The 27,970-nt window shown below is 40.1% G+C and overlaps 2 protein-coding genes across 4 annotated transcripts in view; one reads left to right on the forward strand and one right to left on the reverse strand.

The window, feature by feature from the left end:
- The first annotated feature begins 71 nt into the window (after window positions 1-71).
- scaf11 (SR-related CTD-associated factor 11) lies at window positions 72-22,052 on the forward strand. Of its 2 annotated transcripts, XM_026918912.3 has the most exons (15): window positions 72-291; window positions 2,828-2,897; window positions 5,195-5,340; window positions 9,273-9,350; window positions 9,751-9,830; window positions 9,964-10,031; window positions 10,182-10,210; window positions 11,022-11,122; window positions 12,938-13,063; window positions 13,162-13,247; window positions 13,399-15,561; window positions 17,709-18,025; window positions 18,128-18,292; window positions 18,381-18,500; window positions 21,214-22,052. In XM_026918912.3, exons 2-15 carry the CDS (start codon window positions 2,876-2,878, stop codon window positions 21,322-21,324), a joined length of 3,612 nt encoding a protein of 1,203 aa, XP_026774713.3. In that variant the 5' UTR covers window positions 72-291; window positions 2,828-2,875; the 3' UTR covers window positions 21,325-22,052. The 2 variants fall into 2 exon arrangements, with proteins under 2 accessions (XP_026774713.3, XP_053092605.1); XM_053236630.1 differs by lacking the exons at window positions 72-291; window positions 2,828-2,897 and having other exon boundaries at window positions 5,220-5,335; window positions 9,269-9,350.
- Window positions 22,053-22,308: 256 nt separating this feature from the next.
- The window catches only part of arid2 (AT rich interactive domain 2 (ARID, RFX-like)), a 32,483-nt gene continuing 26,821 nt past the window's right edge, over window positions 22,309-27,970 (reverse strand). For both annotated transcript variants that reach the window (XM_034307397.2, XM_034307396.2), the window contains exons 17-21: window positions 27,456-27,594; window positions 27,246-27,325; window positions 25,264-25,390; window positions 25,032-25,123; window positions 22,309-23,963 (exon numbers count right to left, since the gene is read on the reverse strand). In XM_034307397.2, coding sequence (XP_034163288.2) covers window positions 23,852-23,963; window positions 25,032-25,123; window positions 25,264-25,390; window positions 27,246-27,325; window positions 27,456-27,594 — 550 coding nt within the window. In that variant the 3' untranslated portion in view covers window positions 22,309-23,851. The remainder of the gene's footprint in view (window positions 23,964-25,031; window positions 25,124-25,263; window positions 25,391-27,245; window positions 27,326-27,455; window positions 27,595-27,970) is intronic.

Below are 27,970 nucleotides of genomic sequence, written 5' to 3' on the forward strand. Positions count from 1 at the left end.
CATGAACGGCGTGATGACGTCAGGCGCGATGACGCACTCGTCCTCCCGGACGCCATATTGCTGTCTCGCGCAGCAGCGCCGCCTTGCGGCCAGGAGTGACAGTGACAAGTACCCGAGCCGTCTGCATGTGGCCGGGACACTTTTAAAGCCGTCGCCGCTGCTTGTGCACTTTTCTACGCGTTCAGGTTGGTGTTCGTGTCGTTGCAGCGGCTCGCATGCTGGTTGTAGCGGAGAAGCGCCACCGCGGTGTTACACACGGGCTAGCTGGCCGGCTAAAGCCTCTCGGCTAAGGTAAGAGTCAGTGAGTGTTATTGTGCACACGGAGAGCAGCGCTCTGTGCTAACTAGCATGCTAAGTAACAACACTTACTCTTACAGGCTAACAACTTTTTAAAAAGAAAGTTAGCACGTAGTAGCTAAGCATTTCCTGAAATGTATCCGTGGCTGAGTTAGATTAGTTAGATTAGTTAGGATAGTTAGCTAACAGGCTAATCACCCCGACAGAGCAAAACAAGTTTACAGCTTACACAACTTTGCTAGCTAACTTTAGCTACCTAGCTAGCACGCTCGCTAATACAAACACTTTTGTCTCACTTCCGGTAACACCAGGATATAATTGTAACTGTAACTATCTGTGTGTGTGTGTTTTTTTATTTAAACCTCGAGCAAGCTGTCAGAAGTGTAAAAGCTTAAGCTTGTCGGCTACATCACAGGATTTAGGCCTAAGTTTACTGCTGGAGGTCAAAGGTCACGTTGGCATGTGGCAGGCTGGACCCGAGTTGTCATGGAAACCCAGGCGAAGTGGGTCGTGTTTGCGTGCTGCGTGTAGCGTAAATAACACGAAGGAAGTGACGCAGCTGAGGGCCGGGCGATGTGACCGCACAGCTCCGGTACCGCGATACGGTTCGACACGATACGCTTTAATCCGACATCGAGATATATATTTTATTAATTAATTTTTTTTAAATTAATTTAAATTACAAGCTCACTGGAAGCAGATGATGCAGCATTTAAAGTTTGTGCGTTGTTTTTAAACTGTGAAACGTTAAAATTTTTTTATAGGTTTAATTTTATTGACCTTTTTGGTGTTTGTTTATTTTTTATATACAAAGTAAACAAATGCATTTTTGTAAGCATTAAATAACATTGAACTTTTTTAAACAAAAAATCAAAAGCTCCTGTATTTGCAAATTTATACACATATATATAAATATAAATATATCATGATATCATGTATCGTGGAAATGCTTTCCAGAATCGCCCAACTGTGTTAATGATTATGTCTTTTTTATTTACAAATCATGACCAGGCTGTAGAGTTTCTATCAAATTTTAATTTGAATACGTGAAGGAGTTGTTTGTTTGTTTATTTGTTTGTTTTTTATTGATGTTCAAAGATGAATTAAACACTGCTGTAATATTTATGATTTCTGAGATACCAGATTCTGTCCAAAAATAGATCATCCACGCACGCCATGTTCATTGATTTATACTTGCTGTTAAATATGTACGCTCGTACACAAAATGGCCGCCGCTCGTATCCTGCGTTCGCTCGGCGCGTCGCTTTTGCACGTGCAATACCACCGTAAATAGTGGAGGCAGTTTAGCGCCATGTGAGACTGAATCAACAAACTGAGGCTACGTTTGCACGACAACGATGTAGTCAAAAACAGAGAAGTTTTTCTCTTGCGTTTTCAAAAAGTTTCACGTATGCACGACAACGTTTTCAAAACGATTCGCGTTTACACATATCCGCGATAATGGCCAGAAACGCTGTATTACCTACGCCAGGCCAGTAGTTGGCGCTGTCACCTCGTTAGTTGGTTCTAATATTGGTGAAGTAAATCCACACTTTGCTGAAGAAGCGTTAGCAAACTCTCGAGCAGCAACAACACTACCATTTACTCCGACATTGTTGTGTATGTTTGTTCGCGCTTGCCTTTACAATAAACACGTACTGCGCATGTCTACATACCTAACACGTACTACGCACGCGCATGACGTCACCGTTTTCAAAGATTCCCGTATTGGGTGTTTACATGGAGACGATAACAGCGGCGTTTTCAAAAACTTGCACTTTGAAACCTGTTTTCAAAAAAGAAAAAAAGTTTCCAGTCCCCAAAACGCCGTTGTCGTGTAAACGAACAGATAAAACGCATAAAAAGTTTCCCGTTTTTGGCTGAAAACGTTGTCGTGTAAACGGCCCCTGACGTTTTAGACCATTATTGAGCACTGACGCTAACGGAGTTCCTGTTATAGTTAGTTTTAAAAAGCTCCTAAATCTACTGAGAGATCTGTTTCGAGTGCCACACTTCAGGATTTATTTAGATGAGTAAATATTTCTAAATGTCCACGGAGGGTTTTTGATTTGAGACACGGATCATGACAACAATCACAACGACGGCAGGAAGATTGAAGAGAAACGGTTTAACGTCACTGAGCATGAAATCGCTAAACTTTAAAGTTCGACTTGGAACAGTGATGGACGGAGATGTTTTGGGTCTGAAGCGCCATCTAGTGGACGGCGCGTTTAATCCTCCAGATGTACATAATATACGCAAGCGACTGTGTGAACAATGCGGCTTGCGCTGCAGCTGCGTGTGTGAACATACGCGTGAGGGAAAGTGACGTATATTTGCGCCGTAAAACACACTGTAAAGATCTTTGACTTTGAAATTATTCTGAAATGACTGACTGTACAGATTAAGGACATCTGACATGATGATGATGACGACGATGAAGAGACAGATCTCTTAGTCCGCTTTACACATTTCTATATACCTGTTGTCCAGCTTTGTTAATCCTTCATCGATTTTGTCGCCGTTACAGACTTACGCCGTTACAGAGACCGGCAGTGGAGGACACGCTGAGCCAAAGATGCCTACATGTCCCAGAAATGGTGAGTGTGTATTAATCTGTAAGTGTGTTTTGCTTTTTTTCTGTAACGGATTGGAGTCCCGACGGCGTTCCTGCGATAACAGTCTAAAGACACACCGTGACCCTGACCACGATGAAGCACTTAATGAAGATAAGTGAAGGAACATTTGTTTTTTCAGTCTGAGGTAAAAGAAGCATGAAGTCAAAATAAGAACAATCCCTTAGAGTCTAAAATCAATTTAAAAGTCTTACGAACGTACGAACGAATCTTTGTATGATCCGTGAAATGCTCATAAACATCCAAGCAAGTTATTGTTATTGAGTTGAAATTAAATAATGAATATGAGCTCAAAGTGCCAAAAGTAATTGGATAATTGGCTGCTCAGCTGTTCCATGGCCAGGTGTGTGTTATTCCCTCATTATGTCACTTACAGGTAAGAAGATAAAAGGTTTATAGTTGATTAAGTGTGGCATTTGCATTTGAAATCTGTTGCTGTTAACTCTCAATATGAAGTCCAAAGAGCTGTCACTGCCAGTGAAGCCATCATGAAGCTGAAAATTCAAAACAAATCCTTCAGAGAGAAAGTGAAAACATTAGTTGTGGTCAAATCAACTATTTGGTACATTCTTAAAAAGAAAGAAGGTACTGTTGAGCTCAGGAACACCAAAAGGCCCAGAAGACCACGGAAAACAACTGAGGTGGATGAAAGAAGAATTCATTCCCTGGTGAAAGAAGGAAAAACCCTTCACAACAGTCAGCCAGGTGAAGAACACCTTCCAGGAGGTAGGTGTATCTGTGTCAAAGTCAACAATCAAAAGAAGCCTTCACCAGAGTAAATACAGAGGTTTTACCACAAGATGTACACCATTAGTAAACCTCAAAAACAGGAAGACCAGATTAGAGTTTGCCAAAAACATCTTTAAAAAAAAGTCTGTACAATTCTGGAACAACATCCTCTGTACAGATACAGTACAGAGAGATACAGAGATAAAGATACAGAGACAAAGATCAACATGTAGCAGAATGATGGGAAGAGAAGAGTATGGAGAAGGAAAGGAACTGCGCATGATCTAAAGCGTATCACCTCATGTTATGGCGTGGGCGTGTGACTGCCAGTGAAAGAGTTTTACTTGTATTTATTGATGAGGTGACTGCTGACAAAAGCAGAAGGATGAGGTCTGAAGTGTATGTGGCTCACAAGTGTATCTGCTCACATTCAGCCAAATGCTTCAAAACTCAATCACCTGAAGCAACTTCTAAAGCAGCCCACGACGTTTTTAAGGCAGAGAAGAAGAATGTTCTATAATGGGCAAGTCAATCACCTGAGCTGAGTCCAACTGAGCTGCATTTCACCTGCATGAAGACGAAACTGAAGACGAAACGCCCCGAGAACAAGCAGGAAGTGAAGCCAGCTGCAGTAAAGACCTGGCAGATCATCACCAGAGAAGATTATTTATTTATTTATTTTAAGGACATTGAGCTGTTTTTCAATCTGCATGTAGTTATGTGAGAACTGTATTTACTGTTATTTATGAATATTTATGAGTTTCTGTGCTGAACAAATATATTTTAATATAAATGTGCTGAAAGAAATTTATTAAATGCTGAAAATAAGACTACCAAAATGAATCTGGTTTGTTTTAGGGTTGTTATAATAATTAAATTTATTTAGTTTCAGTTATCAAACTTGATGTGAATGAATTTATTCGTACATCGTTACTCAAGAAATGTGGAATATATTTATGAAAATTGAATATACTCATGTAACTTCTTTAATTTTGTGGAGAAAACGGTCGTGTCCTACGAGAGCTCACGAATGTGTGTAGGAAACGTACTCATGTAAACCTCGACTGATCAGCTTCGAATAATATTGTTGGCAATAAGTAAATTTTTTTAAAGTTAATTTAATCTATAATCGAGTTTAAACAGCTTATTTATTTGAAATACACAGCGCTCTGTGAGCTTTACCTTTTATGGAGTTTTGTGGGCGTCACTAAATGCAAATGAGCTGTGGCATGCGCATTAGGATTAGCACGAATACTCGCTTATAAAAAAAAATCCTTAATGAAAATTTCAACTAACAGAGTGAATATATTTAAACTGAGGTTTTCAGAGTTATTGTTTTAAGATTTTTAACATATTGCACTTTCAGAAAGCAGTTTCAGAGCACGGGTTTGTCTGTAGTTGAGTTCGTTGGTGGATGATTGTTAAAGGAAGTCAGTTTTAAAGTCCTGATAAAAGCGCGTTCTGATAAGAAGCATAAAAACAGCTTTGTGTGAGTGAACAGGACTGTAATGTGTAATGCTGTGTGTTGGTAGGTGTGCAGAGTGCAGAGGATGTGTCGGAGGATGAGGAAAGCCAGCTCTGCCCTATCTGCCTGAACGCCCCCAGGCCTGTAGAGCGCGCTGTCCCTGACGCCTGCAGCCACGTCTACTGCCTCAGCTGCATCCTGCGCTGGGCTCAGGTCTGCTGCTCGCCTCTACACACACACACACACACACACACACACACACACACACACACACACACATACACACAACACACACTGCCTCAACAACTGCAGGCAAAAACATTCAACCCCTCTGAGCCACATGGTGTCTTTAGGGCCTTTCGCACCGCTTTAGTCCCAGAGCTAAATTTACAGGACTAAAGTACTGGGCGATTTTGCGTGAACTATTTCCCAGTACCGTTTAAAGGGCTGCATTCGCACCGACAGTGGGCACTAGGAAGTGACGTAACCCGGTCGACAGCAACGTCATTTGTGCGCGGCGTTCAACAACGGAAACAAAGAAGAACAACGTAAACAACCGGAGGATGGAGGACGCTGTGATCGGAGCTGTGTTTCTGTCGTGTCTCGCGTCCATCTATCGCTGTTCAGCATACTTGTGGAATAAGTCGACACTACAGTGTTTTTAAATGGCGTTTTAAATCATGGCGGGTGAAGGCGTTTCCGTACGCGTTTGGTCAATCAACGTCTCCTTACATCACGGATAGTACCAGTTGTGCTGGTTAGACCCTGCTCCGGAGTAGGAGCTCATTTGGTTCTCGGAAAAGGCAGTCGGTACTAAAATCACACCCAGTTCCGGAGGTGCGAAAACACCAAAAAGTGGGTAGTTCCACAATTAGTTCAGGTACTATGAAAAGGTTCCCGCAGTGCGAAAGGCCCTTTTGTGATGTGACTATACGCTGAAAATAAATCCTTAATAAACGAACCTACGATGCTGAGCGCATCAGGGTGTGGAGCTCTGAGTTAGTAAATAAACCGTTCACTCAGTCGGGTCCAGACGTCTGAGAACACTAGATATTTGCGTTCATTTCTAATTTAATGCAACAATTTTCATTACAAATTATATTATAGACAACAACTTCAGTGAAAAGTAGAATCTTTGAAATATTTACATGAATTTCTTAGTATTTAATTCGTCCCCATTTTTGCTTTAATGACAGTGTGACTCGAGATGGCACGGACTCCACAAGATTGTGTAAAACTTTATGATCCATTTTAGATCGAATCCATCGGAGTGTCGTCTGATCACACGCTTCAATAGAAGAGATCAGACATGAGGAAAATCTGATCTTTTGTACACAGCAGTTAACATGCTCAATATCACACATCTGCTTACATGTAAACAGGGACTTAGAAATACTAAATAATCAAGATATTGAACATTTTATTTTCTTTGTTTTAAGTATTTTAAAACTTTCTTCTTATTTCCAATTTTAAATGAGAGAAAAAAAGAAGAAGAAAAATCCCAGATCCCGGTACGTCTGTAATGACGGTCAGATTATGAACCTGCACTCCCTCTGTATACTTTAATCTAATGAGATTTTCAGTTTCAGAAGTTTCAGTTTCCAAATGATTTTCTGGCACTGAACACTTTCACATGTCTAGGTAAACACCTTTTACAGTTAATATACTGACCTGTTCATTTGTTCTAACTTCACTGAGGCTCAGCCTGATGTTGTAATAATAATAATAATAATAATAATAATTTCGTCTTCATTTTATTAAGTCCCTTTTTAATTACTTTTTTGGTATATATTGCCCATTTCCAAGACATTGTAAACTTGCTTATGCCAACTTTTTTTTAGTGTTTTTCAGTATCTTTTTCTTTGCCATGTTTACTAGGCAGCTTGAAACTGATGCAAACAAGTACACAGCGTTTAAATATTCAACAAACAGCTGAAGTCAGTTAACACTTTCAGTTTAAGGATGTTGTCAGGAAAATATTTTAAAAAAAAAAGTAAAATAAAATCTTCTCCGAATCACTAAGAGAGCAGTAATGAAATTTAATATAAGCTAGATAGGTAAAGTTCGTCACGACAAACTTTGATGTTGGCTTGAAAAATCCAGTCTGAAAGTTTAAAACTGTTATCAGTTTGAAATCTGAAGGTAATGTGCAGTTTTAGGGAAAAAAAAAAGAGAGAGAGAGAGAGAGAGAGATAGTTACTGGTAGAAAGATTGATAACAATAATAATAAAGTTTGAAATGTGGAGACAGTGTGACATTTAAGAAAAGGGAAAAAAAGAAAGAAGTAAAAAGACTGAAAAAGGAGAGAGGAAGGAAAAAAGAAAGAAGGAAAGGAAAAAAATGTGAAAAGACTAAAGAAGGAGAAAGAAAGAAAAAGAAAAAAGATAAAGAAAGAAAGAGAAATCCTAATTGTAACATTAATAATAACATGCTCTCGGTGCCTCAGTGTGTCTCTGGTGTAAGAGCCACATGCCTTCGCTTTTATTTTTAAGTTTTTATTTATTTATTTATTTTTAAATTGAAGATTGTTTGTTTTCTTGCTGTTTATTTATTTATTTCCCTGATCTTTTCTATAATTTTGGTTATCAGCATTAAATATTTTAGGCACAATAATGTTTTAATCCATTTGCGTTTTAATATGAGATATTTTGTTTATTTAAAAAAAAAAAAAAAAAGTTTGAAGAAAAATAATCTGGATGCTTTAAAATAATTTGTGCCTGAAAGTGTTTCATGTGTTTTTACAAACGATCCACAGACGCAAGTGTTTATAAATTGATGATATTGATCAAAGGCTGAATATTTATCATAAAACTAAACTAAAACATGATTTACTTGGAAATGTTAAACACCTTTTATTATCATTTTTTGAACAAGTCATAAACGGTCTGGAGTGTGTTATTGCGCTTATACCACAGCGATTTACTAAAGATCACCGTTTAATTTATTAATGAACAGCACGTTTATAGTTATAGTTCTAGTCACCTGCATCTCTCTCTCTCTCTCTCTCTTTCGCTCTCTCTCTCTCTCTCTCGCTCTCTCGCTCTCTCTCTCGCTCTCTCTCTCGCTCTCTCGCTCTCTCTCTCGCTCTCTCGCTCTCTCTCTCGCTCTCTCGCTCTCTCTCTCGCTCTCTCGCTCTCTCTCTCTCTCTCTCTGTCACTGCATCAACGATTATAAGAATTACTTTGTTAAAGAACATCGTTTTTAAATCCGTTTATTATTATATCCGTTTGTTATTTATTATTAGTCGTACATCATGTTGTGCGTCCGCTGTACCCGTCCCTGTGTATGAGCTGTTGCTATGGAAACGATAATGTATTAGAGCGAGCGCATTAATATAAACCTGTCGTTCACGTTACAGCCAGAGCCACCTCCTGACCAATCAGATTCGAGAATTTAACCGTGATATAATTGCTGTACAGTTGCACTAAAAGATATTTATTTATAACAGCCAACCACACACACAGTCACAGCCCCGATATCGCATTACAAAGTAAAACAAAAATATAAAAAGCAGAAGACTGACGTTTTCTTTTAAAAGTCGTTTTCTACTGTTAAAGCCTGCGTGTCCACGACGTCTCATCGCTCACTCAAGACTCGCGCGTACGCTTTTATTAATAGGTGAACAGGCACCGTTTTATCAGCCCTCTGACGCCGAAGCACATTTTATTGAACTGTTCTGCTTTTAATGTCATCAGACGACGCTGTTATTCTGTAAAGGAGGTATTTAATGAGAACACCAGAAGGAGTTTTAGTATTTTTATCGCATATTAATTTGAAACACGTCTACACTAAACAGTGTCTGTTTTGTTCAGTTTTAAATGCCTTCTATTTAAATGTATTTGTGTCTCTCTCTTTTTTTTTTTGCTTGTTTATTTGTTTGTTTGTTTTTATTTGTTTATTTATTTGCCGCTTTCTCCTGGTGTGAATACACGCCTTAATGCTGACATGGCGTTAAAAATTAAACTCCTAACCAACGTTATTGATGTTAGCTTTTGCCACGTCCAGCATTGTCTGATAATAAACTAAAAAAAAAAAACACTTTCCTGTGTTCTTCTGTTTGTTTTGTTTGTTTGTAATTGAACATTACAACGCTAATAATGTCCGCTATTTATCTTAACACTCCTGTTGTGTTTGCTGTGACGCAGATGCTGCAGATCTGTCCAGTGGACCGCAGGCCTTTCAGCTCAGTCTGTACACAGAACCCTTATCTGGGATACATTGAGGTGTTTCTCTCTCTCTCTCTCACTCTCTCTCTCTCTCTTTCTCTCTCTCTCTCTCTCTCTCTTTCTCTTTCTCTTTGTCTCTCTCTCTCTCTCTCTCTCTCTCTCTCTCTTTCTCTTTCTTTCTCTCTCTCTTTCTCTCTCTCTTTCTCTTTCTCTCTCTCTCTCTTTCTCTTTCTCTTTGTCTCTCTCTCTCTCTCTCTCTCTCTCTATCTTTCTCTTTCTTTCTCTCTCTCTTTCTCTTTTTCTTTTTCTTTCTCTCTCTTTCTCTCTCTCTCTCTATCTTTCTCTTTCTTTCTCTTTCTCTTTGTCTCTTTCTCTCTCTTTCTCTCTCTCTCTCTCTCTTTCTTTCTTTCTCTCTGTCTGCTCGTCATGACCTAACACTCCTTTTCCGTGTCTACAGATTCCAGTAAAACCATCCAGCACATCGAACTCTTGTGTATGCAACTCTAAAGACGATGAATCGCTGGAAAGCTTTTCAGTGTAAGTGTTCATATTTTTGTTAATTAATATTTTCTCTTCCATTCATTATGACTGGTTTGTTTGTTTGTTTGTTTGTTTGTTTCTTAAACCTGTAAACAGTTTGCTTTTTCCTGAATAATTGTGTTGATTGTAGGGAGGAGAAAACCAAAAAGGATGGAAAGGATGAGAAAAGAGCCAGTGCTGAACTGACATGTAAAATATGTATGTAAACAACATTCCTCAAATTTGAATACAGTTCATTTAATATTAAAAAAAAAAACAGAATAATTTTATTACCACACGTAAGTTACTTTTGCGTTTGAAGGTTTATATGAAACTAACGTGCAGTTTGTACATGTTCATTTCTAACAGGTGATATTAGTTCCTCTGCACTAAAAAAGGTTTGTCCTCCGTATTACATTTTCAGTTTTTTATTGAACAGAGCGTCCCTAAGTTTTTGAACAAAATGACCCCAAATTATGAGTTTTCTGAGACTCTAAGCCTTGATCGCTTTCCATCTGATTTAAATGTGTACTTAGGGAAGGAAATCGGAGTCAGCAGAACCTGAATTTATAATTCTTTGCTGGAAAAAAACATGTAACTTTGTAATGCTTACGGGGAAGAAAAAGTGCAAGTGTGATGTTTTTTGGAAAATTTGCAATTGAAAAAAATTCAGGTAATAAAAATTCATGTTAAAAATGTTTCAGAAATTCAGGATAAGAGACGTAAGGTAGAAAAAAAATACAATTAGACAGAAAAATTCAGGTTAAATAATTTCTGGTAGACAGTAAAAATTTCTTGTTTTTCACAGAAAATGAGTGAAAACTTGGTTCAAGCAGTTCAGACGAAAACATCTGGGATTCTCAGAAAGAGAAAAACTGAATCTAAAATTTTCAAAAACATCTGAAAAAAGAATTTACTTTTTTTTCTCTCTTTCTCTCTCTCTCTCTCGCTCCAAATCATTACAAATTAAAGTCCAGATTCTGCTGACTTTTAATGTCATACATTAAATATGTATATTGTCATAAGAACCATTTCAAAAAGGTTCCTCTCAGAAGCTCATTTTGTAAATCAGGTGACCCTACAGTTTGTGAACCCCCTTGTATTGATCCATATGATCAGCTTCTAACAAAAAAAAAAAGTTTCAGATTAAAATTTGTGCTTTAATGATATTTTCGTCCATAAATCCTGTGTGTTTAAATCCCTGTGCAGGTTGAAGGAGAGACGTGTCGCTCTCAGCTGCTCACTCAGCACAGCGAACATGGACTTTCAGCCCAGCAGGGAGAGACGCTCGGCATTCTCACCCAAGTCATGTAAATATTCTACCGGCAGCAGGCAAAATAAGGGGGATGTTTCGTAGTAGACGTTTTGGATACATATCGATTCAACTTTGCTCATGTTCTGAGCATCAGGACGTTGATTTAAAGCCTTTCAAAGCAACATCAGGCAGCTAACAAGACCAGATCATTGGTGCCCATGTTGCATGAGCGTTCTGCACCGAAAGCTATAAAGTGTCTTCACCTGTTAAGGAGAACCGACCGAATAATCACGAATAATTAGTCGCTTCCCAGCAGGAATGAGCGAACCCTTCACAGCGTAGTCACAAAGCCCCCCGAGTGTCTGCGTCGGTTATTAAATATTGGCTTTATGTTCAGTTTGTGACGAAAGAAGAGTTTAGGGCTGATTTATACCTCAGAGCATTCACATACTTCTTCACACGTCATGTGAGCGTGTCCTCTTAACAGGTGCTGTCGCATAAACCACACCGGAGTTTACAAGTTCTGTGTTTCACTGTCGTAATAATAATTAGAAGATAACGCGGATGTAACGTTGTTTGGGAAAAGTTCTGGGGAAAAGAAACCTCACATGATTAATTATAAACCGAATGAATTCTGACTGAAAGTGTTTCAGAAGTGTTTTAACTCGTCTCTGCTCAGCAGTATGAGCGGCTGTTGTACTGAAGCACTTCAGTGTAACTGGTGTTTAAATCCATAATTCTGTCAATCACTGAATGACTGATGCTTTAGTTTTTAGTTTTATTGAGTTGCTCTGGTTTACATCACCGACGCTGTGTGTTTATTGGGAGTCTGTTAGACAAAGAGAAAGTAACGTGTGCGATCCTGCAGGATTAAACTGGCCATTATAACGAACTACAGCCGTTGTAAAGCCTTGCACTTTATATAACGTTTATATGAACACCAAATCATGATCGTAGTATTCTGTAAATAAATCCATTATACAGTTATGGGATCGTATCGCCATGTGTGATCAAACATTAAACACAGGGGGGAAAACTTGCTTGTGTTCATTTATACTCGCTGTTCTGTGCGAGAGTTTAATCATAGAGGAGAAATTTTTATTAAAGACACAATCTGAGAAACCAACAGAGTAAATAGGGAGATTTTTACAGAGTGTTTTTCATCCATTTCTGTCCCGAGCTGTTTTAAGGTTTTGAACAGACTACACAAAGCGAGCTCGTCTATAGAAAGCGGAAAGTTCTGGATGTAATGAGGGAATGTTTTACTGTCAGCATTTTATTGTTACGCTTCAGCTGTATTTTGAACAGTATTACTCTGAATTAAACGATATTAATCTGAATTTGATTAAACCCACGGAAGAAATAGCACAACATCTCATCCAAAAGTTTCCGTGGACGCAATCAGCCACGCCTCCCAAAGTGCAAAGACGCATTAACACGAGTGTAAACCAGACTTTAACTCATCATAGTGTGATGCCAAAATGTATGCTTGATTAAATAAGGTAGCTGTGTACAACAAGGCAGCTAATGTTGTCTGCTTTTTAAAGTTCCATATTTTTATTTACGACTTGGTAATATTTTATTTCTAAAACCTTGATTTTTAGACATTTTGCGCCTCATCTACCCAAACAAAAATCTGCCTAAAGTCAGTGCATCTGATCAGAAAAGCCAGTCACTATCCACTACTAAACAAAATGTAAAAAATAACACTTCCCATGGCTCTTGACTTGGAAATTCTGAAGCATGTTCTTCAAAAACTGCAGCTTTTTCTTCATGAATAATAATAATCATGATCCAATTGTTTAAGGTGTCTAAGTTATTTTTTTAAGTAGTTCATATAAAACTCTGTGATCTAACGGTTGCTGTGCAGTACAGAGACAGCGGTGATTCCCGAGGATGAGACGCTGAATGAGGAATGGAGTGTGCGCTCGAGAAATACAGTAGAACACCAGTGGCTTCCTGTTTCTATACCACCTCCCTCTACACGCATATCAAGGTAAGTATTTTATGCTCTGCCTCTGCATTGAAATTGTTTATGGCATTCTGTCATGGACAGCCACTGACTTTGAAATTGATCTGTCTGTATTATATCAGCGTTCTGTCCAGGCAGTGTCCCCGTGCTCTTCTCCAGCAGCCCATAATGCGTTCCTCTCCATGTGTACTGGGTTCTGGTTTCCCTGGTGAGTACCACAGATTCTGTCATTATGTAATGCTAAGCTCTGTCTCTGATCAGCGCATTGTTGTAAAGTAAAACAGAAGGTTATATTGTATAGTGAATTTTATTTTCATTCAACATTCAGCAAAAGTCTTCATCCAGTTTGCATTTCTCAGTTCTTTATGGAAAGGTTTGTGCAGTCACATGTCCCAAAGGCGAGGGGAGAAACAGTAAAAGAGGATCTGGATCGAAGAGCTCCTTCAAACCAACTGAGAATCATACGACACGCTCAACCCGAAAGAGCAAAAGCGAGAATGAGGATACTTTATCCGGGCAATCTCCCCAGTCTGACTCCGGCTCCTCCTCTCCTGCTGGCAGTGCTTCAAACGACATGCCTGCTTCTACAAGTAAGCAAAGGCTTGCTAGCAAACAGAAGCCTACCACAAAGAGGAAAGGAAGCAGAAAGAAACCAGCCACTCGACGAGCAGCGGTTGAAAATGAGGAACATAGCGAGGAGGATGAGCAGACGAGTCAAGAGGAACCTGACGTCGATATGGAGAAGTTGAAGACATCGGAGACCACAGAGGAGACAGAAGAAGACCAGAGTTCCTGTCAAGGAGATGTAGATGAAGGTTCAGATTCTGTTGATCAGGATGGAGAGGAACAAACAAGGAACATTGAGTGTCGAGTGGAGAACGAAAACATTTCACCTCTCTCCGTAAAACAGTGTGATGAGGAAGGAGAGAATGCAGACAAGCCAAAGGATAATCAGACATCATCTCAGGAGGATCATTCTGCACAGGACACACCCGAGAGTGAACCAGCAGCGTGTCTCGAAAACGATCACCACCCGTCCTCTGCTCCATCTGCTGAGCAGGTGATGCTAGAGGGACCTAGCAACACACCCGAGTCTTTACTGAGCAACAGTAATTTGACTACTGAACTCGTGAGTTCTTCAGAGGTAACTGAGCATAATCCAAAATCTGAAGCTGAAGTAGAGTCAGTTGAGCGTGGAACTGTAACCGGTGAAGCGTGTCGACTTCCTGTGCCTGACAGCATCTCCACTCTCGATACAGCTGGAGACTGTTTACAGCGTCAGAACACTTCAGTAACTACAGACACAAAACAAGAGGCGTCTCTCGACATCAGTAGTCAGCAGGACAACACGGAGTCTATACCAATGGACTGTGACTCTCCTGCTTCAGAGAACACTTCCCTTGCTGCTGAGATGGTGCTGGAGATCAATAGTGCTGTTGCTGAACCCCAAATCTTATCTGCTGACCAAATCCTTATTCAGGACAGAGAGCAGAAGATTGAGGTACACGAGAAGTGTGAGCCCTCCAAGGACCAGACATCTTCAGACAGGAGAGATGGTCGGCAACGCAAGTCTCGATTCCACTCGCCCACAACCACCTGGTCCCCTAAAAGTGAGTCCAGAAACGAAGGATCACGGAGGTCACGGTCCAGGGATCGTAGTCGCAATGCTGGGTCACCACACAGAAGTCGAGGTCGTGAGCACGAAGAGGAACGAGGCGGCTTCAGGCGGAATCGCAGCAGAGAGAGATGGAGCAGGAGACGCTCTCGAAGCCGGTCCAGATCTCGCTCCAGATCACGCTCAAGATCTAGAAATAGGCCAAATCAGAGAGGCATGTCTTCAGAACGCAGCGATCAAAGGGCACAGTCGCCACGGAAAAGAGACTCTTGGGGTGGGGACGGCTGGAGATCTGGACGTCCCTTTCTCAACTCCAGCAGGAGAAGCAATCCAGATAGACAGTTTCCAGCAAGGGAGTTCAACTCTTCAGGTAACGGCAGTCTCTATCCTCCGGAGATATCGCCAGACAGAGGTCAGTCGGAAAACCCACAGTGGGTAAAGGAAAGGTCATGGGTTAATACTGACGGCAGGGAACGAGATCTGGACGAGAAATCTGGTGATGCGCCCACAGACTATTGGCCTCGAGGGGGCTGGGGCTCTGAACAAGGACGTCCTGCTGGACGGGGTCGGGCCGGTCAGCGGTCCTATGGCCAGTACGGCGAGTCGGCAGATAACTGGCGGCAGCAACGCAGCTCGTTCTCAGGGACAACAAACAACACAGGGAGTGATTCCTACAGTCAGTTCAATGAGAACAGACCAGGAGGGAAAAGAAAAGAGCCCGAGACCTGTGATACACTTCTGGACCGGTCAGGATGGTCCGCTGCTTCCAGCTGGGCGGTGCGCCGAACCCTCCCTGCTGATGTACAGAACTACTACTCACGGAAAGAAAGAGGACCTGGGCCAGGTGGCAGCATCTGGAACAAACAAGAGGACGAGCAGCCTCCAGCTGGAGTCTCCAAACAAACTGGTATGTATTTACTAGATTTTTAGATTTTTGCGTAAAGTTTCCTCCTAGAGGGAAGGGTCACTGCAAATCCATACAAAGTTCTTCTTTGTGATCACTTTTATTCTTAGAAGAAACACTTCTATCCTGATGTCTTTCTTCCAGGATAGCGATGTCTCCCTCCACAGGGTACATCAGCTGAGGAAATGGTGTTCATCTTTCCATTACAGTTCCTGAGACCTGTAGATTTTGTGCCCAGGTGCCCAACACCTTAAGACGCTTTGTTGGCTTTTCCATTTTGAATTGAAATGGGCACAACAGGACCACCACTGACCAAATATATGTCCCTACTGGCCATTTTATTAGACACACCTTACCTTGTTAGTCCATCTTGCAGGTGTACAGTTTGAGAGTATTTGAGAATAAATCATCTTTTAGCTCTTCATCAGTAGTCAGTTTATGACCACAGCACTGCTATTGGCTGGAAATGTTTAGGTTGGAGGACTGTTTCACAATACAGCATTGGCTTTGAGGTCTGTGAAAATTGGAGAGACATTACATGTTTTCATCACCCAAGTAGTATCTGAGTTTGACAGGTAATAATTTGGCCAATGAGTGTAGCAAGTATTGTCTGTATATAAACTATATGGCCAAAAGTATGTGCACCCCTGACCATCACACCCATACGTGCTTATTTAACATCACATTCCAGATTTATTCCCCCTGTGTTTGCTGTTATAATGAGCTCCACTCTTCTGGGAAGCTTTCCACTAGATGTTGGAGCGTGGCTGTGGGGATTTGTGTTCATTCAGCTACAAGAGCATTAGTGAGGTCAGGCGCTGATGTTGGGATGTCGAGGAGGTCTGGGGTTCAGTCGGTGTTCCAGTTCATCCCAAAGGTGTTCAGTGGGGTTGAGGTCAGGGCTCTGTGCAGGACACTCGAGTTCTTCCACTCCAACCTTCACACACCATGTCTTCATGGAGCTCGCTTTGTGCACAGGGGCATTGTCATGCTGGAACAGGTTTAGGCCTCTTAGTTTCAGTGAAGGGAAACTGTAATGCTACAGCATACACAGAGACATTCTATACAATTGTGTGCTTCCAACTTTGTGGAAACAGTTTGGGGAAGAAGCACATATGGGTGTGATGGTCAGGTGTCCACATACTTTTGGCCATATAGTGTATGTAGTTATACATTTCAGTAGGTCTTGATAGTAGTATTCAATACTTTACCCTTTAAGCAGATTCCAGATCATTTTAATGTTACTTGAAAATGTGTGTTGGAGGATTAGCTGCGGCCAAAGTCACTCTCTCCGTCCTGTGGACTGCCATTTGGTGATCCCAGGTCTAAGATTAGTCTGCTGGTTTGGGATTATGATTATTATAGAATAACTGTAGTAATTGCATCAGTTAATTGCATCCTAATTAAAAAAATTATGTAATGATTTGAGGTGCTTAACCAGATTATTGATGTTACTGATGACAGCTGTAGCCAAGTGTTTGGGTGTTTGTTACTCTGGAAGTGTCTTCTAACAGGTGAACTGTCATCACCATAATTAACGTGTTTATTAGCATATAGCTGATTATTAAACTTGCCCAAACCCCTGATGTACTTCTTAATATTCAAATATTCTAAAATATGCTTTGAGATGAATGCTGTACATTTTACTGTATGTTCCTGGGCAAAAAATAGGCCAAGCAACAGCAAAATATGAAGCTTTTAATGGTCTTAACAACAAATAATTGGTCAGGAAATGAGCAAGAATTAAACTAATAGATAAAGGAAGTTAGTATGCGAGAGCTTTTCCCTTTGATTTCTTTAAATGTTTATGTCTTGGGGCCCTTGATGGGCTGCATCAGGTGCAGCAGAGAACCAAATAATCACTAATCTTTTAAGAAAAAAAAACCCAGCAAATGGAGGCACAGGAACTCTCAGGAGTGCATCTGTTTCATTCCTGCTCATTTTCTCACCAGTGATTTGTTATTAAGGCCATTAAAAGCTTCATATTTGAGATTTTGGGCTTGGCCCATTTTTTTTTTAAATTTATATTTATTTATTTATTTATTTTGCCCAGGAGTGTTGTGTCATTAAAACATGTTAAGCCTGTAAAGTACCCACCTCTGATCTGGCTGGAATTAATGATGTCGTCGTCACTTGTGTTTTTATTTCAGATTTCCCACAGAGTGAGCCGAACACCCATATACCCAACGAAGCAGTACCTGCTCCTCCGAGTGTACTTCCTCACCAGATTAATGTGCTTGGAGTGCTGCGCTACCCAGTGGGTTCTATTGGACCTCGAGGCCCTTCTGTGACGGTCCAGCCAGCCCAGTTCGCCATTCCCACTCAGATACCTGTCCACCTGCATCCACCTGGCCCCCCTCTTCAGATGCACACAATGGCCATACAGGGTCTGCCTCCGCCTCCTCCACCTCCTCCACCTGTACAGCAGGGCAGCCTCACTGTCCTGCCCACTGACCCTCTCCCTCAGGTGAGGGATTGACACACTATTCAGCATTTCAAGTTTTTTTTTTTTAATGTCCTGGTTTTGTATCGAAACGATATTAACACAACTGTTCATTTCTTTAACCAGGTGATTACAAGTGTGCCAGGAAAAGGTCCAGTGAAAGCGTCGCCGAACAAAGCTGCAGCGTCGCAGGTTCATCTTACCAACACACCAAGTGTAGCACAGCCTTCTTCCACCACACAGCCCTCGTCTCACAGCAAAGCCCATGCAGACAGCTCCAAGAAGGAGAAGGTACGTGTACAGCACTGGTGGAGTGAAACTGGACGTATGAACTGGAAGTATGATTTTATCTTCATCACTGTTTTATTTTTTATGACAGAAACTTCAGATTCAGGAAAAAGCCATCACTGAAGTGAAAGCAGCCATCAAGCCATATTACCAAAAGAAGGATATCACCAAGGAGGAGTACAAAGAGATTGTACGCAAAGCTGTTGAAAAAGTAAGCAAGCAGATTTTTACTGTTTTTATTTACACACATTATTTCAGGTTAGGTTTTTAAAAGTAAAATTTACAACAAAAGAATTCCCACCACAACCCCATAAACCAGTGATAACTCTACAGTTACTTTGTCATCATAGTTTTCAGGACTAAAATCAACGATTTGAGCGATAAATGGTCAGCAGAACTATTTTCAGTAAAGTTGCTTTTCTACTAACAAGCTCCTTTTTCACCAAGTAGCATTTTGGCGTGCTGCACCGCTACGTTTTCACCTTTTCCCTTTTGAGATATTTACTTGCCCTCAGTATGTAAATATTTCACTGATGTGTGTCTGTGTGTTTACACTCTGCGTTTTAGCTGGAGTGTTAACAATTTATCTGCCTCTTGCCTAATGTTTTTAAAAGACTACAGAGCAAATTACACAGAATAGAAACTACAATACACAGAGAACTCAGATTTGGTTAAAAAAAAAAAAAAAAAACATCGGAAGTGGCCAGAAGTAACAGTTTTTTGTGCTGTATTTTAGCTAGTTAGGTTTAATTTGCTTGTCTGTCCTATTTGGAGATGTGAAAAGCCTTAGGGGCCAGCTCAGACTGCAAAAAAAAAAAAAAATTAATATTTTAATAACCAGTTATTCATGTGAATCAATTTACAATTCATTGGTTTAAATGTGACTTATAAATGAGAACAGCTGTAACACATCATTTGGCAATTTTACTGAATGTATTTTTAGTAATATAAAACTATATTTTGAGGAACAATTTACCGTTTAAAATCTTGTCACACATTTGGTGTCATTACTATTCAGTTGTACTACTTAGTCCTCAGTTTGCGTCCAGAACTCGGCCCTGAACTCTCTCTGCGAGTGTGTACTGACTCGGCACTCTGCTCCGTGAGATTCTTCTTCTCGGGAAATGCGCAGCACTCTGCCGCGTTGTGAGATGATCTTCCACAAGTAGCTTGCAATCGCATTTTCCATCCAGAGAGTAAGAGCAGGAATTCAAGACTTGTAGCTTGAAGTACAATAAAAATGCATGCAAGTCATTTTCCACATTTTAATGTGAGAAAGCAACCAACAAAATTCAAGTGAAAAGCAAATTGAAATGGAATTTAAAGAAGGAAAGGGGAGAAAAAAACCTACAACAGCCTGGTTGCATGAGTGTGCACACTCCTTAACTAGCACTTTGAGTGCTGTATATCAAGCAGTCTTGAACAGTCTTTTTGCGTAAGAGTCCTCCAACTTAACACGCCTTGATTTGGCAGTTTTATTCCACTCTTCTTTGCAGAAATGCTCCATTTGCGAGCGGATCTCCTGTACACAGCCATCTTCAAATCATTCCACAAGTTTTTGGTAGGATTTAGATCTCGGCTCTGACTGCGACATTCAGAAACATTGATCATCATCTTCTGAAGACGTTCTTTTGTTGACTTGGATTTGTGCTTTGGGTCGTTGTCATGCTGGAAGGTGAAATTTCTCCTTCATCTTCAGCTCTCTCTATCTTCAGATCTGCAGGTTTTCTGCCAAAATAGAGGAAATCATGGATTGCACTAAATACCAGTCTATCTTGACTAGAACCCCAGAGCATGATGCTGCCGCCACCGTGCTTCACTGTGGGTGTGGGGTTTTTGGACAATAAGCTGTCTTGTTTTTGTGCCAAACATCTCTCTTATTATTATTATGCCCCAAAATTTCTATCTTGGTCTCATCAGTCTCAATCATAACACGCGTTGCCACATGGTTTGGGGTGACTTAGGCGAGCTTGGATGTTTTTTTTCCCCCTTTCATGAGAAAGGGCTTCTGTCCGTCGACTCTACCCCATAGCCCAGACATATGAAGAGTATGAGAGATTGATTACCGTATTTTGCTGCAGCTCCTTTAATGTTGCTGTAGGTCTCTTGGCAGCCTCCCTGGTAAGTTTTTGTCTTGTCGTCTTGTAAATTTAGACACACGTCCCGTTCTTGGTGATTTCACTGTCGTGCTCCATTTTCTCCACTTGTTGATGATGGACTTCAGTGTTCCATGGTACATCTAATGTTTTGGAAATTCTTTTATACCTCTCTCTCCTGATTGATAACTTCTTGCTAGTGAGATCCTGCACATGCTCTGTGAGCTCTTTCAGGCCCATGGCTTCAGCAGCCGAATGAAAACCAGAAACAGCCGATCTTAATCAGAATCACTTCATTAATGACAGGTGGATGATAACTTGTGAACACGAGTATGAATGTGATTGGTTCGTTCTGACTGCAGTCGCATGCGCCGTTATAAAAGGTGTGCACACTTAAGCAACCAGGTTATTGTACGTTTTTTTTTTTGTTGTTGTTGTTTTTGTTGTTTTCTTTTCTAAAATGTTCTGTTGTTTTTCAGTGGAATTTTGTTGGTTGCTATATCACATTTAAAGGTGGAAAAAACCTAGAGTTTTAAATGAGGTGTTTGGCTTTTTATATCCACTGTACCTGTTTCATTAATAGATTTAATGCTGGTGTTGCTGCAGTCCAGCGCTGCATTGTTTCCTGAGCTAAAGCGTTTACTAGCAGCCTGGTCTTAATCCCTCTGGCCTTGAGAATCTGTAACTGCATCGTCATTACATCCAAAGCCACACGCCTACAGATCTGTGGACTGTCAGAAAAAAAGCGACTGTCCCTTAAGAGGTGAAATATCTTCAAGGGAAAAATGTGAAAAATTCAAAAGCACTCACTGTGTTGTGGTTTTTCAGGTCTGCCACAGCAAGAGCGGAGAAGTCGATGCCAATAAAGTGGCCAACCTCGTCAAAGCGTACGTTGACAAGTACAAACACATTCGCAAGAACAAAACGGACAAGAACTGAGGGAGACGCCGCTCTGCCGCCCGCACAAGTGCAATTCCTCCACAGGAGCCCGTGTTCCACCGGCCGTTATGACTGGAGCTTCTTTTCATATCTGAGAACAGTAATGAAGTTTTTTCTATAGATTGCATTATTTTTGTTTAATTTGGATTTCATATAGTGCAAACTGCCCTTTAATTGCTTTATCTGTTGTTCTGGTGGGGCTGCTGTAAACTTTTGCCGAGGGACGGATATCACAGATCACACTTTACTCTAACGAAGAAAAAAAAAAAAAACAATCACTGTCAGATTTTTTTGGATCATGTTTCTGTGGCATTGCTGTAAGTGATTAATCAAATGAACAGAGTGGTACTTCTGTATCTTGCTCATCCTCCCTCCATCTCTCTCTCTCCATCTCTCTCTCTCTTTCTCACAGTGTCGAGGACTTTAATGTAATAACATTCAAATTCTTCTTTACTTTTTCTACTCAACATGATCTTAATCCTCAATAAATGTCCATTGACAATGTGATTTTTTTTTTTTTTTTAAGCTATTGGTGCAGCTGGAGATTGTTTCTATGTGAATCTTGGACATTAGGTGCAGGGAGCCTGTACACAGATTTTCAATTAAAATATGAACAGAGCTGTTTTAGTTGTGGGTTTAATGTCCCTCATAGTGCTTTCTGTATCGCACAAATGTATTTATTTACCTCCCAGAGCAAGAAAAATAAATAAACAAGCTCTCTGTTCCCATTCGTATTTTTACCGACTTCTTTATCGGTCACGGGACAAATCAGTGTTTGTGTTTTAGAGCAGTCTCTGATATAAAATACTGGATTATTGGGACATGCCTGTAACAGATAGCTTTAGTAGATTTTATTTCTCAACATCAACAGTCCAAAAAAATTGAACAAAAAAAAAAAAAAGTTGATGGGGGGGAAAAGGGCAGATGGCACACAAATACAAAAAAAAAACACATTACAAAAAGAAACCCTCGTCTCAAACAATAGCAAAAATGTTCAGTCTTTTATTTAAAAACTATAAACAGTCACCCAGTAAAGTAAGCCAACCTAGAACAGACTGTTAGGTATATGTATATATAATCACACACCCTACTGACACGGCAGAAATGGTGAAGGGTGGGGAAACGCCCCGCTCGGATGCTAACACAACAGGCAGTTTATAAATGTTACACAACACACTCGAGGGGAAGGACAGTCTGGGAAGCAGGGAGCCGGAATGTGGCATGGTATTAAGAATGAAAAAATAGTACAATAAAATTCCACACTATATTAAGATAGAAAAAAGGGAAGGGGGAGGAAAATATATGCACAGAAAGCAAATAACACAGGAGAAAACCTGTATAAAACGCCATGTATTTAAACCAATTTACAAATACAAAAAGAATTCAGTACGGGCAGAGAGGGCCTGTACAGTGACGCTTATAGTGGATACGTGGAGGAGGGAAATACCTTCAATATTTGTGGGGTTTTTTTTTTTGTTGTTTTTTTTTTTGCTCTTCTACAAAATAACAAGATATATTATTCCATACTCTTTCAGCCAGCAAAATGAGTTCTACAAGTTATAATAGTACAAAAACAGGGGAGGGGAAAGAAAAAGAAATAAAATAAATCACAGTTCCACAAAAAAACAAAAAAAACAAAAAAAAAACCTGTTCCCCATCCCCCCTCCCTAAACTTTACAGCATCAGTACCTTTTTGTAGAATATTTACAAGTTCTTAAGTACATTCATCCACTGCTGAGTATAGAATCACATCTCGTACAAGTCACCAGGGAACCGAGAAAGAAAAAGAAGAAAAAAAAAAAAAAAAAAAAAAATCTGAACCTACCAAGATAATGCTTCTGACACTCCACAGAGTGAGCTCTCCAGTGGCTGCAGCGGCATGAAAGGAGATTTTTTTTTTTTTTTTTTTTTTTTTTTAACTTTATATTTATTCACAAATATTTACAAGTTTTTTTTTTTCTCATTTAATATTGGTATTTATTTCAATAATAAATAAGTGAAAATATAATCGGCTCAAGTAAGAAAACCAAAGCTATCAACTTCTAAAGAAAAAAAAAAAAACAAAAGAAAAAAAAAAAAAAACAAAAACATCTAGCCACACCTCTGCTGCCCCTGCTCCGCCCCTGCATCTGCTGAGCCCACCCACTTCCTCCCTCCCACCCAATCCAAAAAATAACCCCCCGTCCGCTACCGCCGCTTCGCTCAGGACCGAGGAAAATGTGCTCGTTTGGTTGAGAGTGGAGAGGCAGCTTTGTTCGGGCTAGAAGAGGAGAAGGTGGCTTGTTTGGAAAAGTGTTGCGTGTGCGCTGGTTTCTGTGTGGCTGGTGGAAGACCCGTGGCAGTTTTTTTTTTTTTTTTTTAATAAGGTGAAGTGATGATGCACAAATCCCAACGCACAGAGAACGGAATGGAGGGAGAAAACGATGAACGGGGAGGAGAGAGGCATTGCCGATGCCGGCATCTCACGCGCCAGTACAGGGACAAAAGATCCGTTTCCTGTTCCAATGTTTTTTGGGTTCAGCTGGGCTCAAGCCTGCAGTGTGTGCGTGAGTTCGTAAAGGCATTTCGCGAGCGTGGTGGAGACCTCCATATTGCTGAGCGCCAGCACCGAGAGGTGATTCTCATGCCGCTTCACCAATCTACACACACAAAACAGCAAACACGTTACATTAGGCATGGCGATTCATTACCTCTCACATAATAATAATAACAATAACAAACAACCTTATTTAATATAGCGCCTTTAAAAATGCCTCTCAAGGCGCTTTACGTAAGAGTATATAACAATAACAATAATAGTAATAACAATCATTTAATAACAAAAAACAAAGTAATCAAATAAAAGCAATCCTAAAAAAAATAAGTTTTAAGAGAAGATTTAAATGTACTAAGAGATTGGACTCATTGCTCATCTCATAGCAATACTATCCTCAGAATCCTCAGACATCAATTAACAATTTAGAAAAGCTTTTGTTTTTAAAAAAAAAAAAAAAAAAAAAAAAAAAAAACCCTGTGAGCCACAAACTATGGACATCTATCAGCAGTTATAGGAGCCTGTTTTATAGCGTCGTTATTAATATACACACCTGAAATTAAATCATATTTATCATAATTCACAAATAACAATCCACAATTTCATCAGAGAGGTAAATGTGTAAATTAGCTCTTAATTTCTTTATCTTTCTTTTTGGATTCTTCCCAATTTTTCTCCCCAGATTTGGTCCACCAGCCGGCTCTCCCCGATCAAATGAACACGTGCTTCCTCCGAGACACGTGAATCCAGCCAACGGCAGCGTATCACACTCGTAGAAAAGCGCTATCCGCCCTCTTCCACATACATGAGCTCACAGTCTCCCGTGATTGGCTAGTGTCGATGTGATTTTATGGGAGTAAATGTGATATTTTATTGTGTCTCTCTCACTGTCTCTCTCTCTCTCACTGTCTCTCTGTCTCTCTGTCTCTGTCTCTCTCTCTCTCTCTCACTGTCTCTCTCTCTCTCACTGTCTCTCTGTCTCTGTCTCTCTCTCTCTCTCTCACTGTCTCTCTCTCTCTGTCTCTCTCTCTCTGTCTCTCTCTCTCTGTCTCTCTGTGTCTCTGTGTCTCTCTCCTGTCAGAGGGCACGCCCAGCTTTGCTCCTTGGCTCCCGGCTTAACAAGAGCAACTAAAACACAACTGTTCTGTTCACTGAAACAAGGATTTCCACTTACTTTTGTCCACAGTCTGAATACTTGGCAATGTTCTTTAACGTTAAGGCAGCAGTTAGTCTAATGTGTTTGGTCAGTGGTCCCTCTTTATCATCCTGAGAAAGAGAACAAGAGAATCGTTCAAACTTCTAATCTTTCAAACATGCTTGGCCAAAAACTGCCAAAAAATTAGCAGCCACATGATTATAAATGATCATATTGTCAGTAAAGAGGCGATCGGTGTCGAGTTACTCACGGTGAAGTCCCTGAACACCAGGTTGCGGGAGCCCCGGCGCAGGGCCATGAGAGCTGCACTCGGGTGATTCACTATAGCTTTCTGTGGCCTGGGAGGAGCCGAGCTGCTGCCTGCCGGTGGGGGAGACCTAATAAACACACACACACACACACACACACACACACACACACACACACACACACACACACACACACACCTGTAATCAACACACAAACTAAAACTAAAATAAAAATCACATTCTAACTAGCCCATTTTACAAAGACAACCATTTGTGAATTAAAAGTAGATTAAGGTGTCACACCTGAACAGCCATCTTAAAACTGAATATTAAAATAAAAAAAAAAATAAAAAAATAAAAAAAAAAAACAACACTCTCTTCATCATTCATGTGTAGCTTTACTTATAACAATATAACAATATACAGCTGGCTAATGGCAACACCTCACTATAAAACACATGATGCACAAATTACTGAGCTAGTTATCCACCGAGCCGTGAGCTAGTTATCCACTGACGCTGGTGTTTTCATGCAGAGAAAAGTAGCGGCAAAAATTACTGGAGGTGAAAAAAAAAAAATAGGAGGAAAAACAAAAATATCGGTTGTCCAGGAAACTATTGTAGAAAACAATATTAAACTATTAAATGTATGTAGTGCGTTTAACAGCAGACATTTTAGGGCCAAAAAAACAGATTTAAAAATAAATTCATAATATTTCAAGAAAAATTTGAGAATAAAGTCATAATATATTCAGACAAAAGTCGTAAAAGCTGATGTGACAAGAAAAAGTCTCAAAATCTGAAGAATAAAGTTGTAATAATAACGAGGAAAAAAGTCACAATTGTGCGAGACTGAAGTCCTAATAATTAGAGACAAAAATCATAATATATTGAGAGAAAAGTTGTAACATTTGATATTACGAGAAAAGAAGTCGCAGTGTGTGACAGAAAGGTCGGAGTTGACAATTTGGTGAAGTTCTCCTTCAGTATTGTTTATTGTTTCTGTCCCATCAGCAGTGTTCGTGGCGTTACAATCTGAAAATGTGACTGTGCAAGAACTTGCGTTTATGTAGCTACACGGACTTGAAGGAGAAATCGCAGGTGGTGGTGGTCGCTCTCGAGGCTATCGATGGTTACATCAATCCTGCACCGATGTGTTAAAAGACGCAAGTCCATATGACACGTACGATACACAGACCTCCTCTCTGAACGGCACGCAGATGTAACCGCCGATGGTCTTGAAGGTGACTTTCAAATCCTCCGTGTCCCTCATTTTAACCGTTGCTGTGATACGAACCGTTCTGTTACAGTATTACAACTTTATTCTCCACATATTACGACTTTTTCTCTTATATTACTACATTTTTCTCAAAATATTACAACTTTATTCTTCAAATATTGCTAAATTTTTTTCTCGTGATGGATATTACGACTTTTTTCCTTGATATGAATTTTTCTTGAAATAATGTAACTTTATTCTCCAAATATTGCAACTTTTTTCTTGAAATATTACGACGTTACCCTCCAACTGTTGCAACCTTATCTCATAACATTACTTCTTCTCGAAATATTATTATATTATACTTCATTTTTAAAATATTGACCAATATTTTTTGTAACATCAGATATTAAGACTTTTATTCTCAATATATTATGATTTTATTCTCAATATTCTGAAACGTACCATTCTGTTATAGTATTAAGACTTTTATTCTCAAACAACTGCAATTTTTCTGGTAAGATCAGATACCGAGACTTTTTTCGATATGTTATAATTTGTGTTTTTCAAAATATTCCAATTTTATTCTCTTCATATATTTTAAACACTGGCCCTAAAACACTGTTGTACATCGTCACAAGAGCAGCTTTCCAGAAATCCGGATTTAGATCTACATCTCCAATGAGCAAGTCAACAATGGCGAGGAAAAACTCCCTGAGGACAACACGAGAAAGAAACCGTAAGAGCAAAGGAAAGCGTTACTCACTTGGAAGTGTTGGAATTGCTGCCTTGCGTTTCCTCCAGCTTGAGTCCAGCTAGAAGGGCTTCCCTAGAGCAGTGCTTGTCCTGTGGAAGACACACTGGTTATAGCACGTCCTTCATTCCCAGGTCAATGTGTGTTAACCAGAAAGTAAACTTCTGAATCTTTCTGGAACTAATAAGGCAACAAGATTCATTGATCTCATTAATATCTGACCTGTAGATGTGTGATGAAGGACAGTCTCTGGCGTGGAAAGGGTTCGCAGCCTTCCCACAGGCACTGGCCGGGGTAAACCTCTTTATTGCCGTGTTGCGTAGCCGCATGGTAGAACACCTGTGACGGCGTCTCAAACCACCTGAGACATTACACAAGATGGAAAAAGTGATTTATTTCACTGTTGAATTTACACACGCGTACAACGACTGTAAAATCCATTCAGTGAGATGACGCATACATTCTGTTAAAATTTAAAAGTGAAGTTCACAGAACCTAAATTATGGCTTGTGTATTTTACTGACTTAATTCATTCGTAAATATTTAAATTTTAGACTTGCTCTCAGTCCTTTCCATAACGAGTTAAAGAGTAAAGCACAGCTGGTGCTTAGGGCTGCCTCAATTTGTTTGGCAGCAGACCGTGACCCTGGTCAGAGTGAGCAGGTACTTTAGAGAGTCTGCCATGCATCACCACCCATCATGAGGTAGAAGCACCATCATGATCTACTCAAGTTGTG

Source organism: Pangasianodon hypophthalmus, chromosome 9 (assembly GCF_027358585.1).
Source record: "Pangasianodon hypophthalmus isolate fPanHyp1 chromosome 9, fPanHyp1.pri, whole genome shotgun sequence".
In the NCBI taxonomy this organism is placed as follows: Eukaryota; Metazoa; Chordata; class Actinopteri; order Siluriformes; family Pangasiidae; genus Pangasianodon; species Pangasianodon hypophthalmus.

Coding starts and splice junctions, on each gene's coding strand:
- scaf11 (XM_026918912.3), top strand. CDS start 2,876: ATGCCTACATGTCCCAGAAATG. Junction 5,341..9,272: donor GCATCCTGCGCTGGGCTCAG/GTCTGCTGCTCG, acceptor GCTGTGACGCAG/ATGCTGCAGATCTGTCCAGT. Junction 18,501..21,213: donor TACGCAAAGCTGTTGAAAAA/GTAAGCAAGCAG, acceptor GTGGTTTTTCAG/GTCTGCCACAGCAAGAGCGG.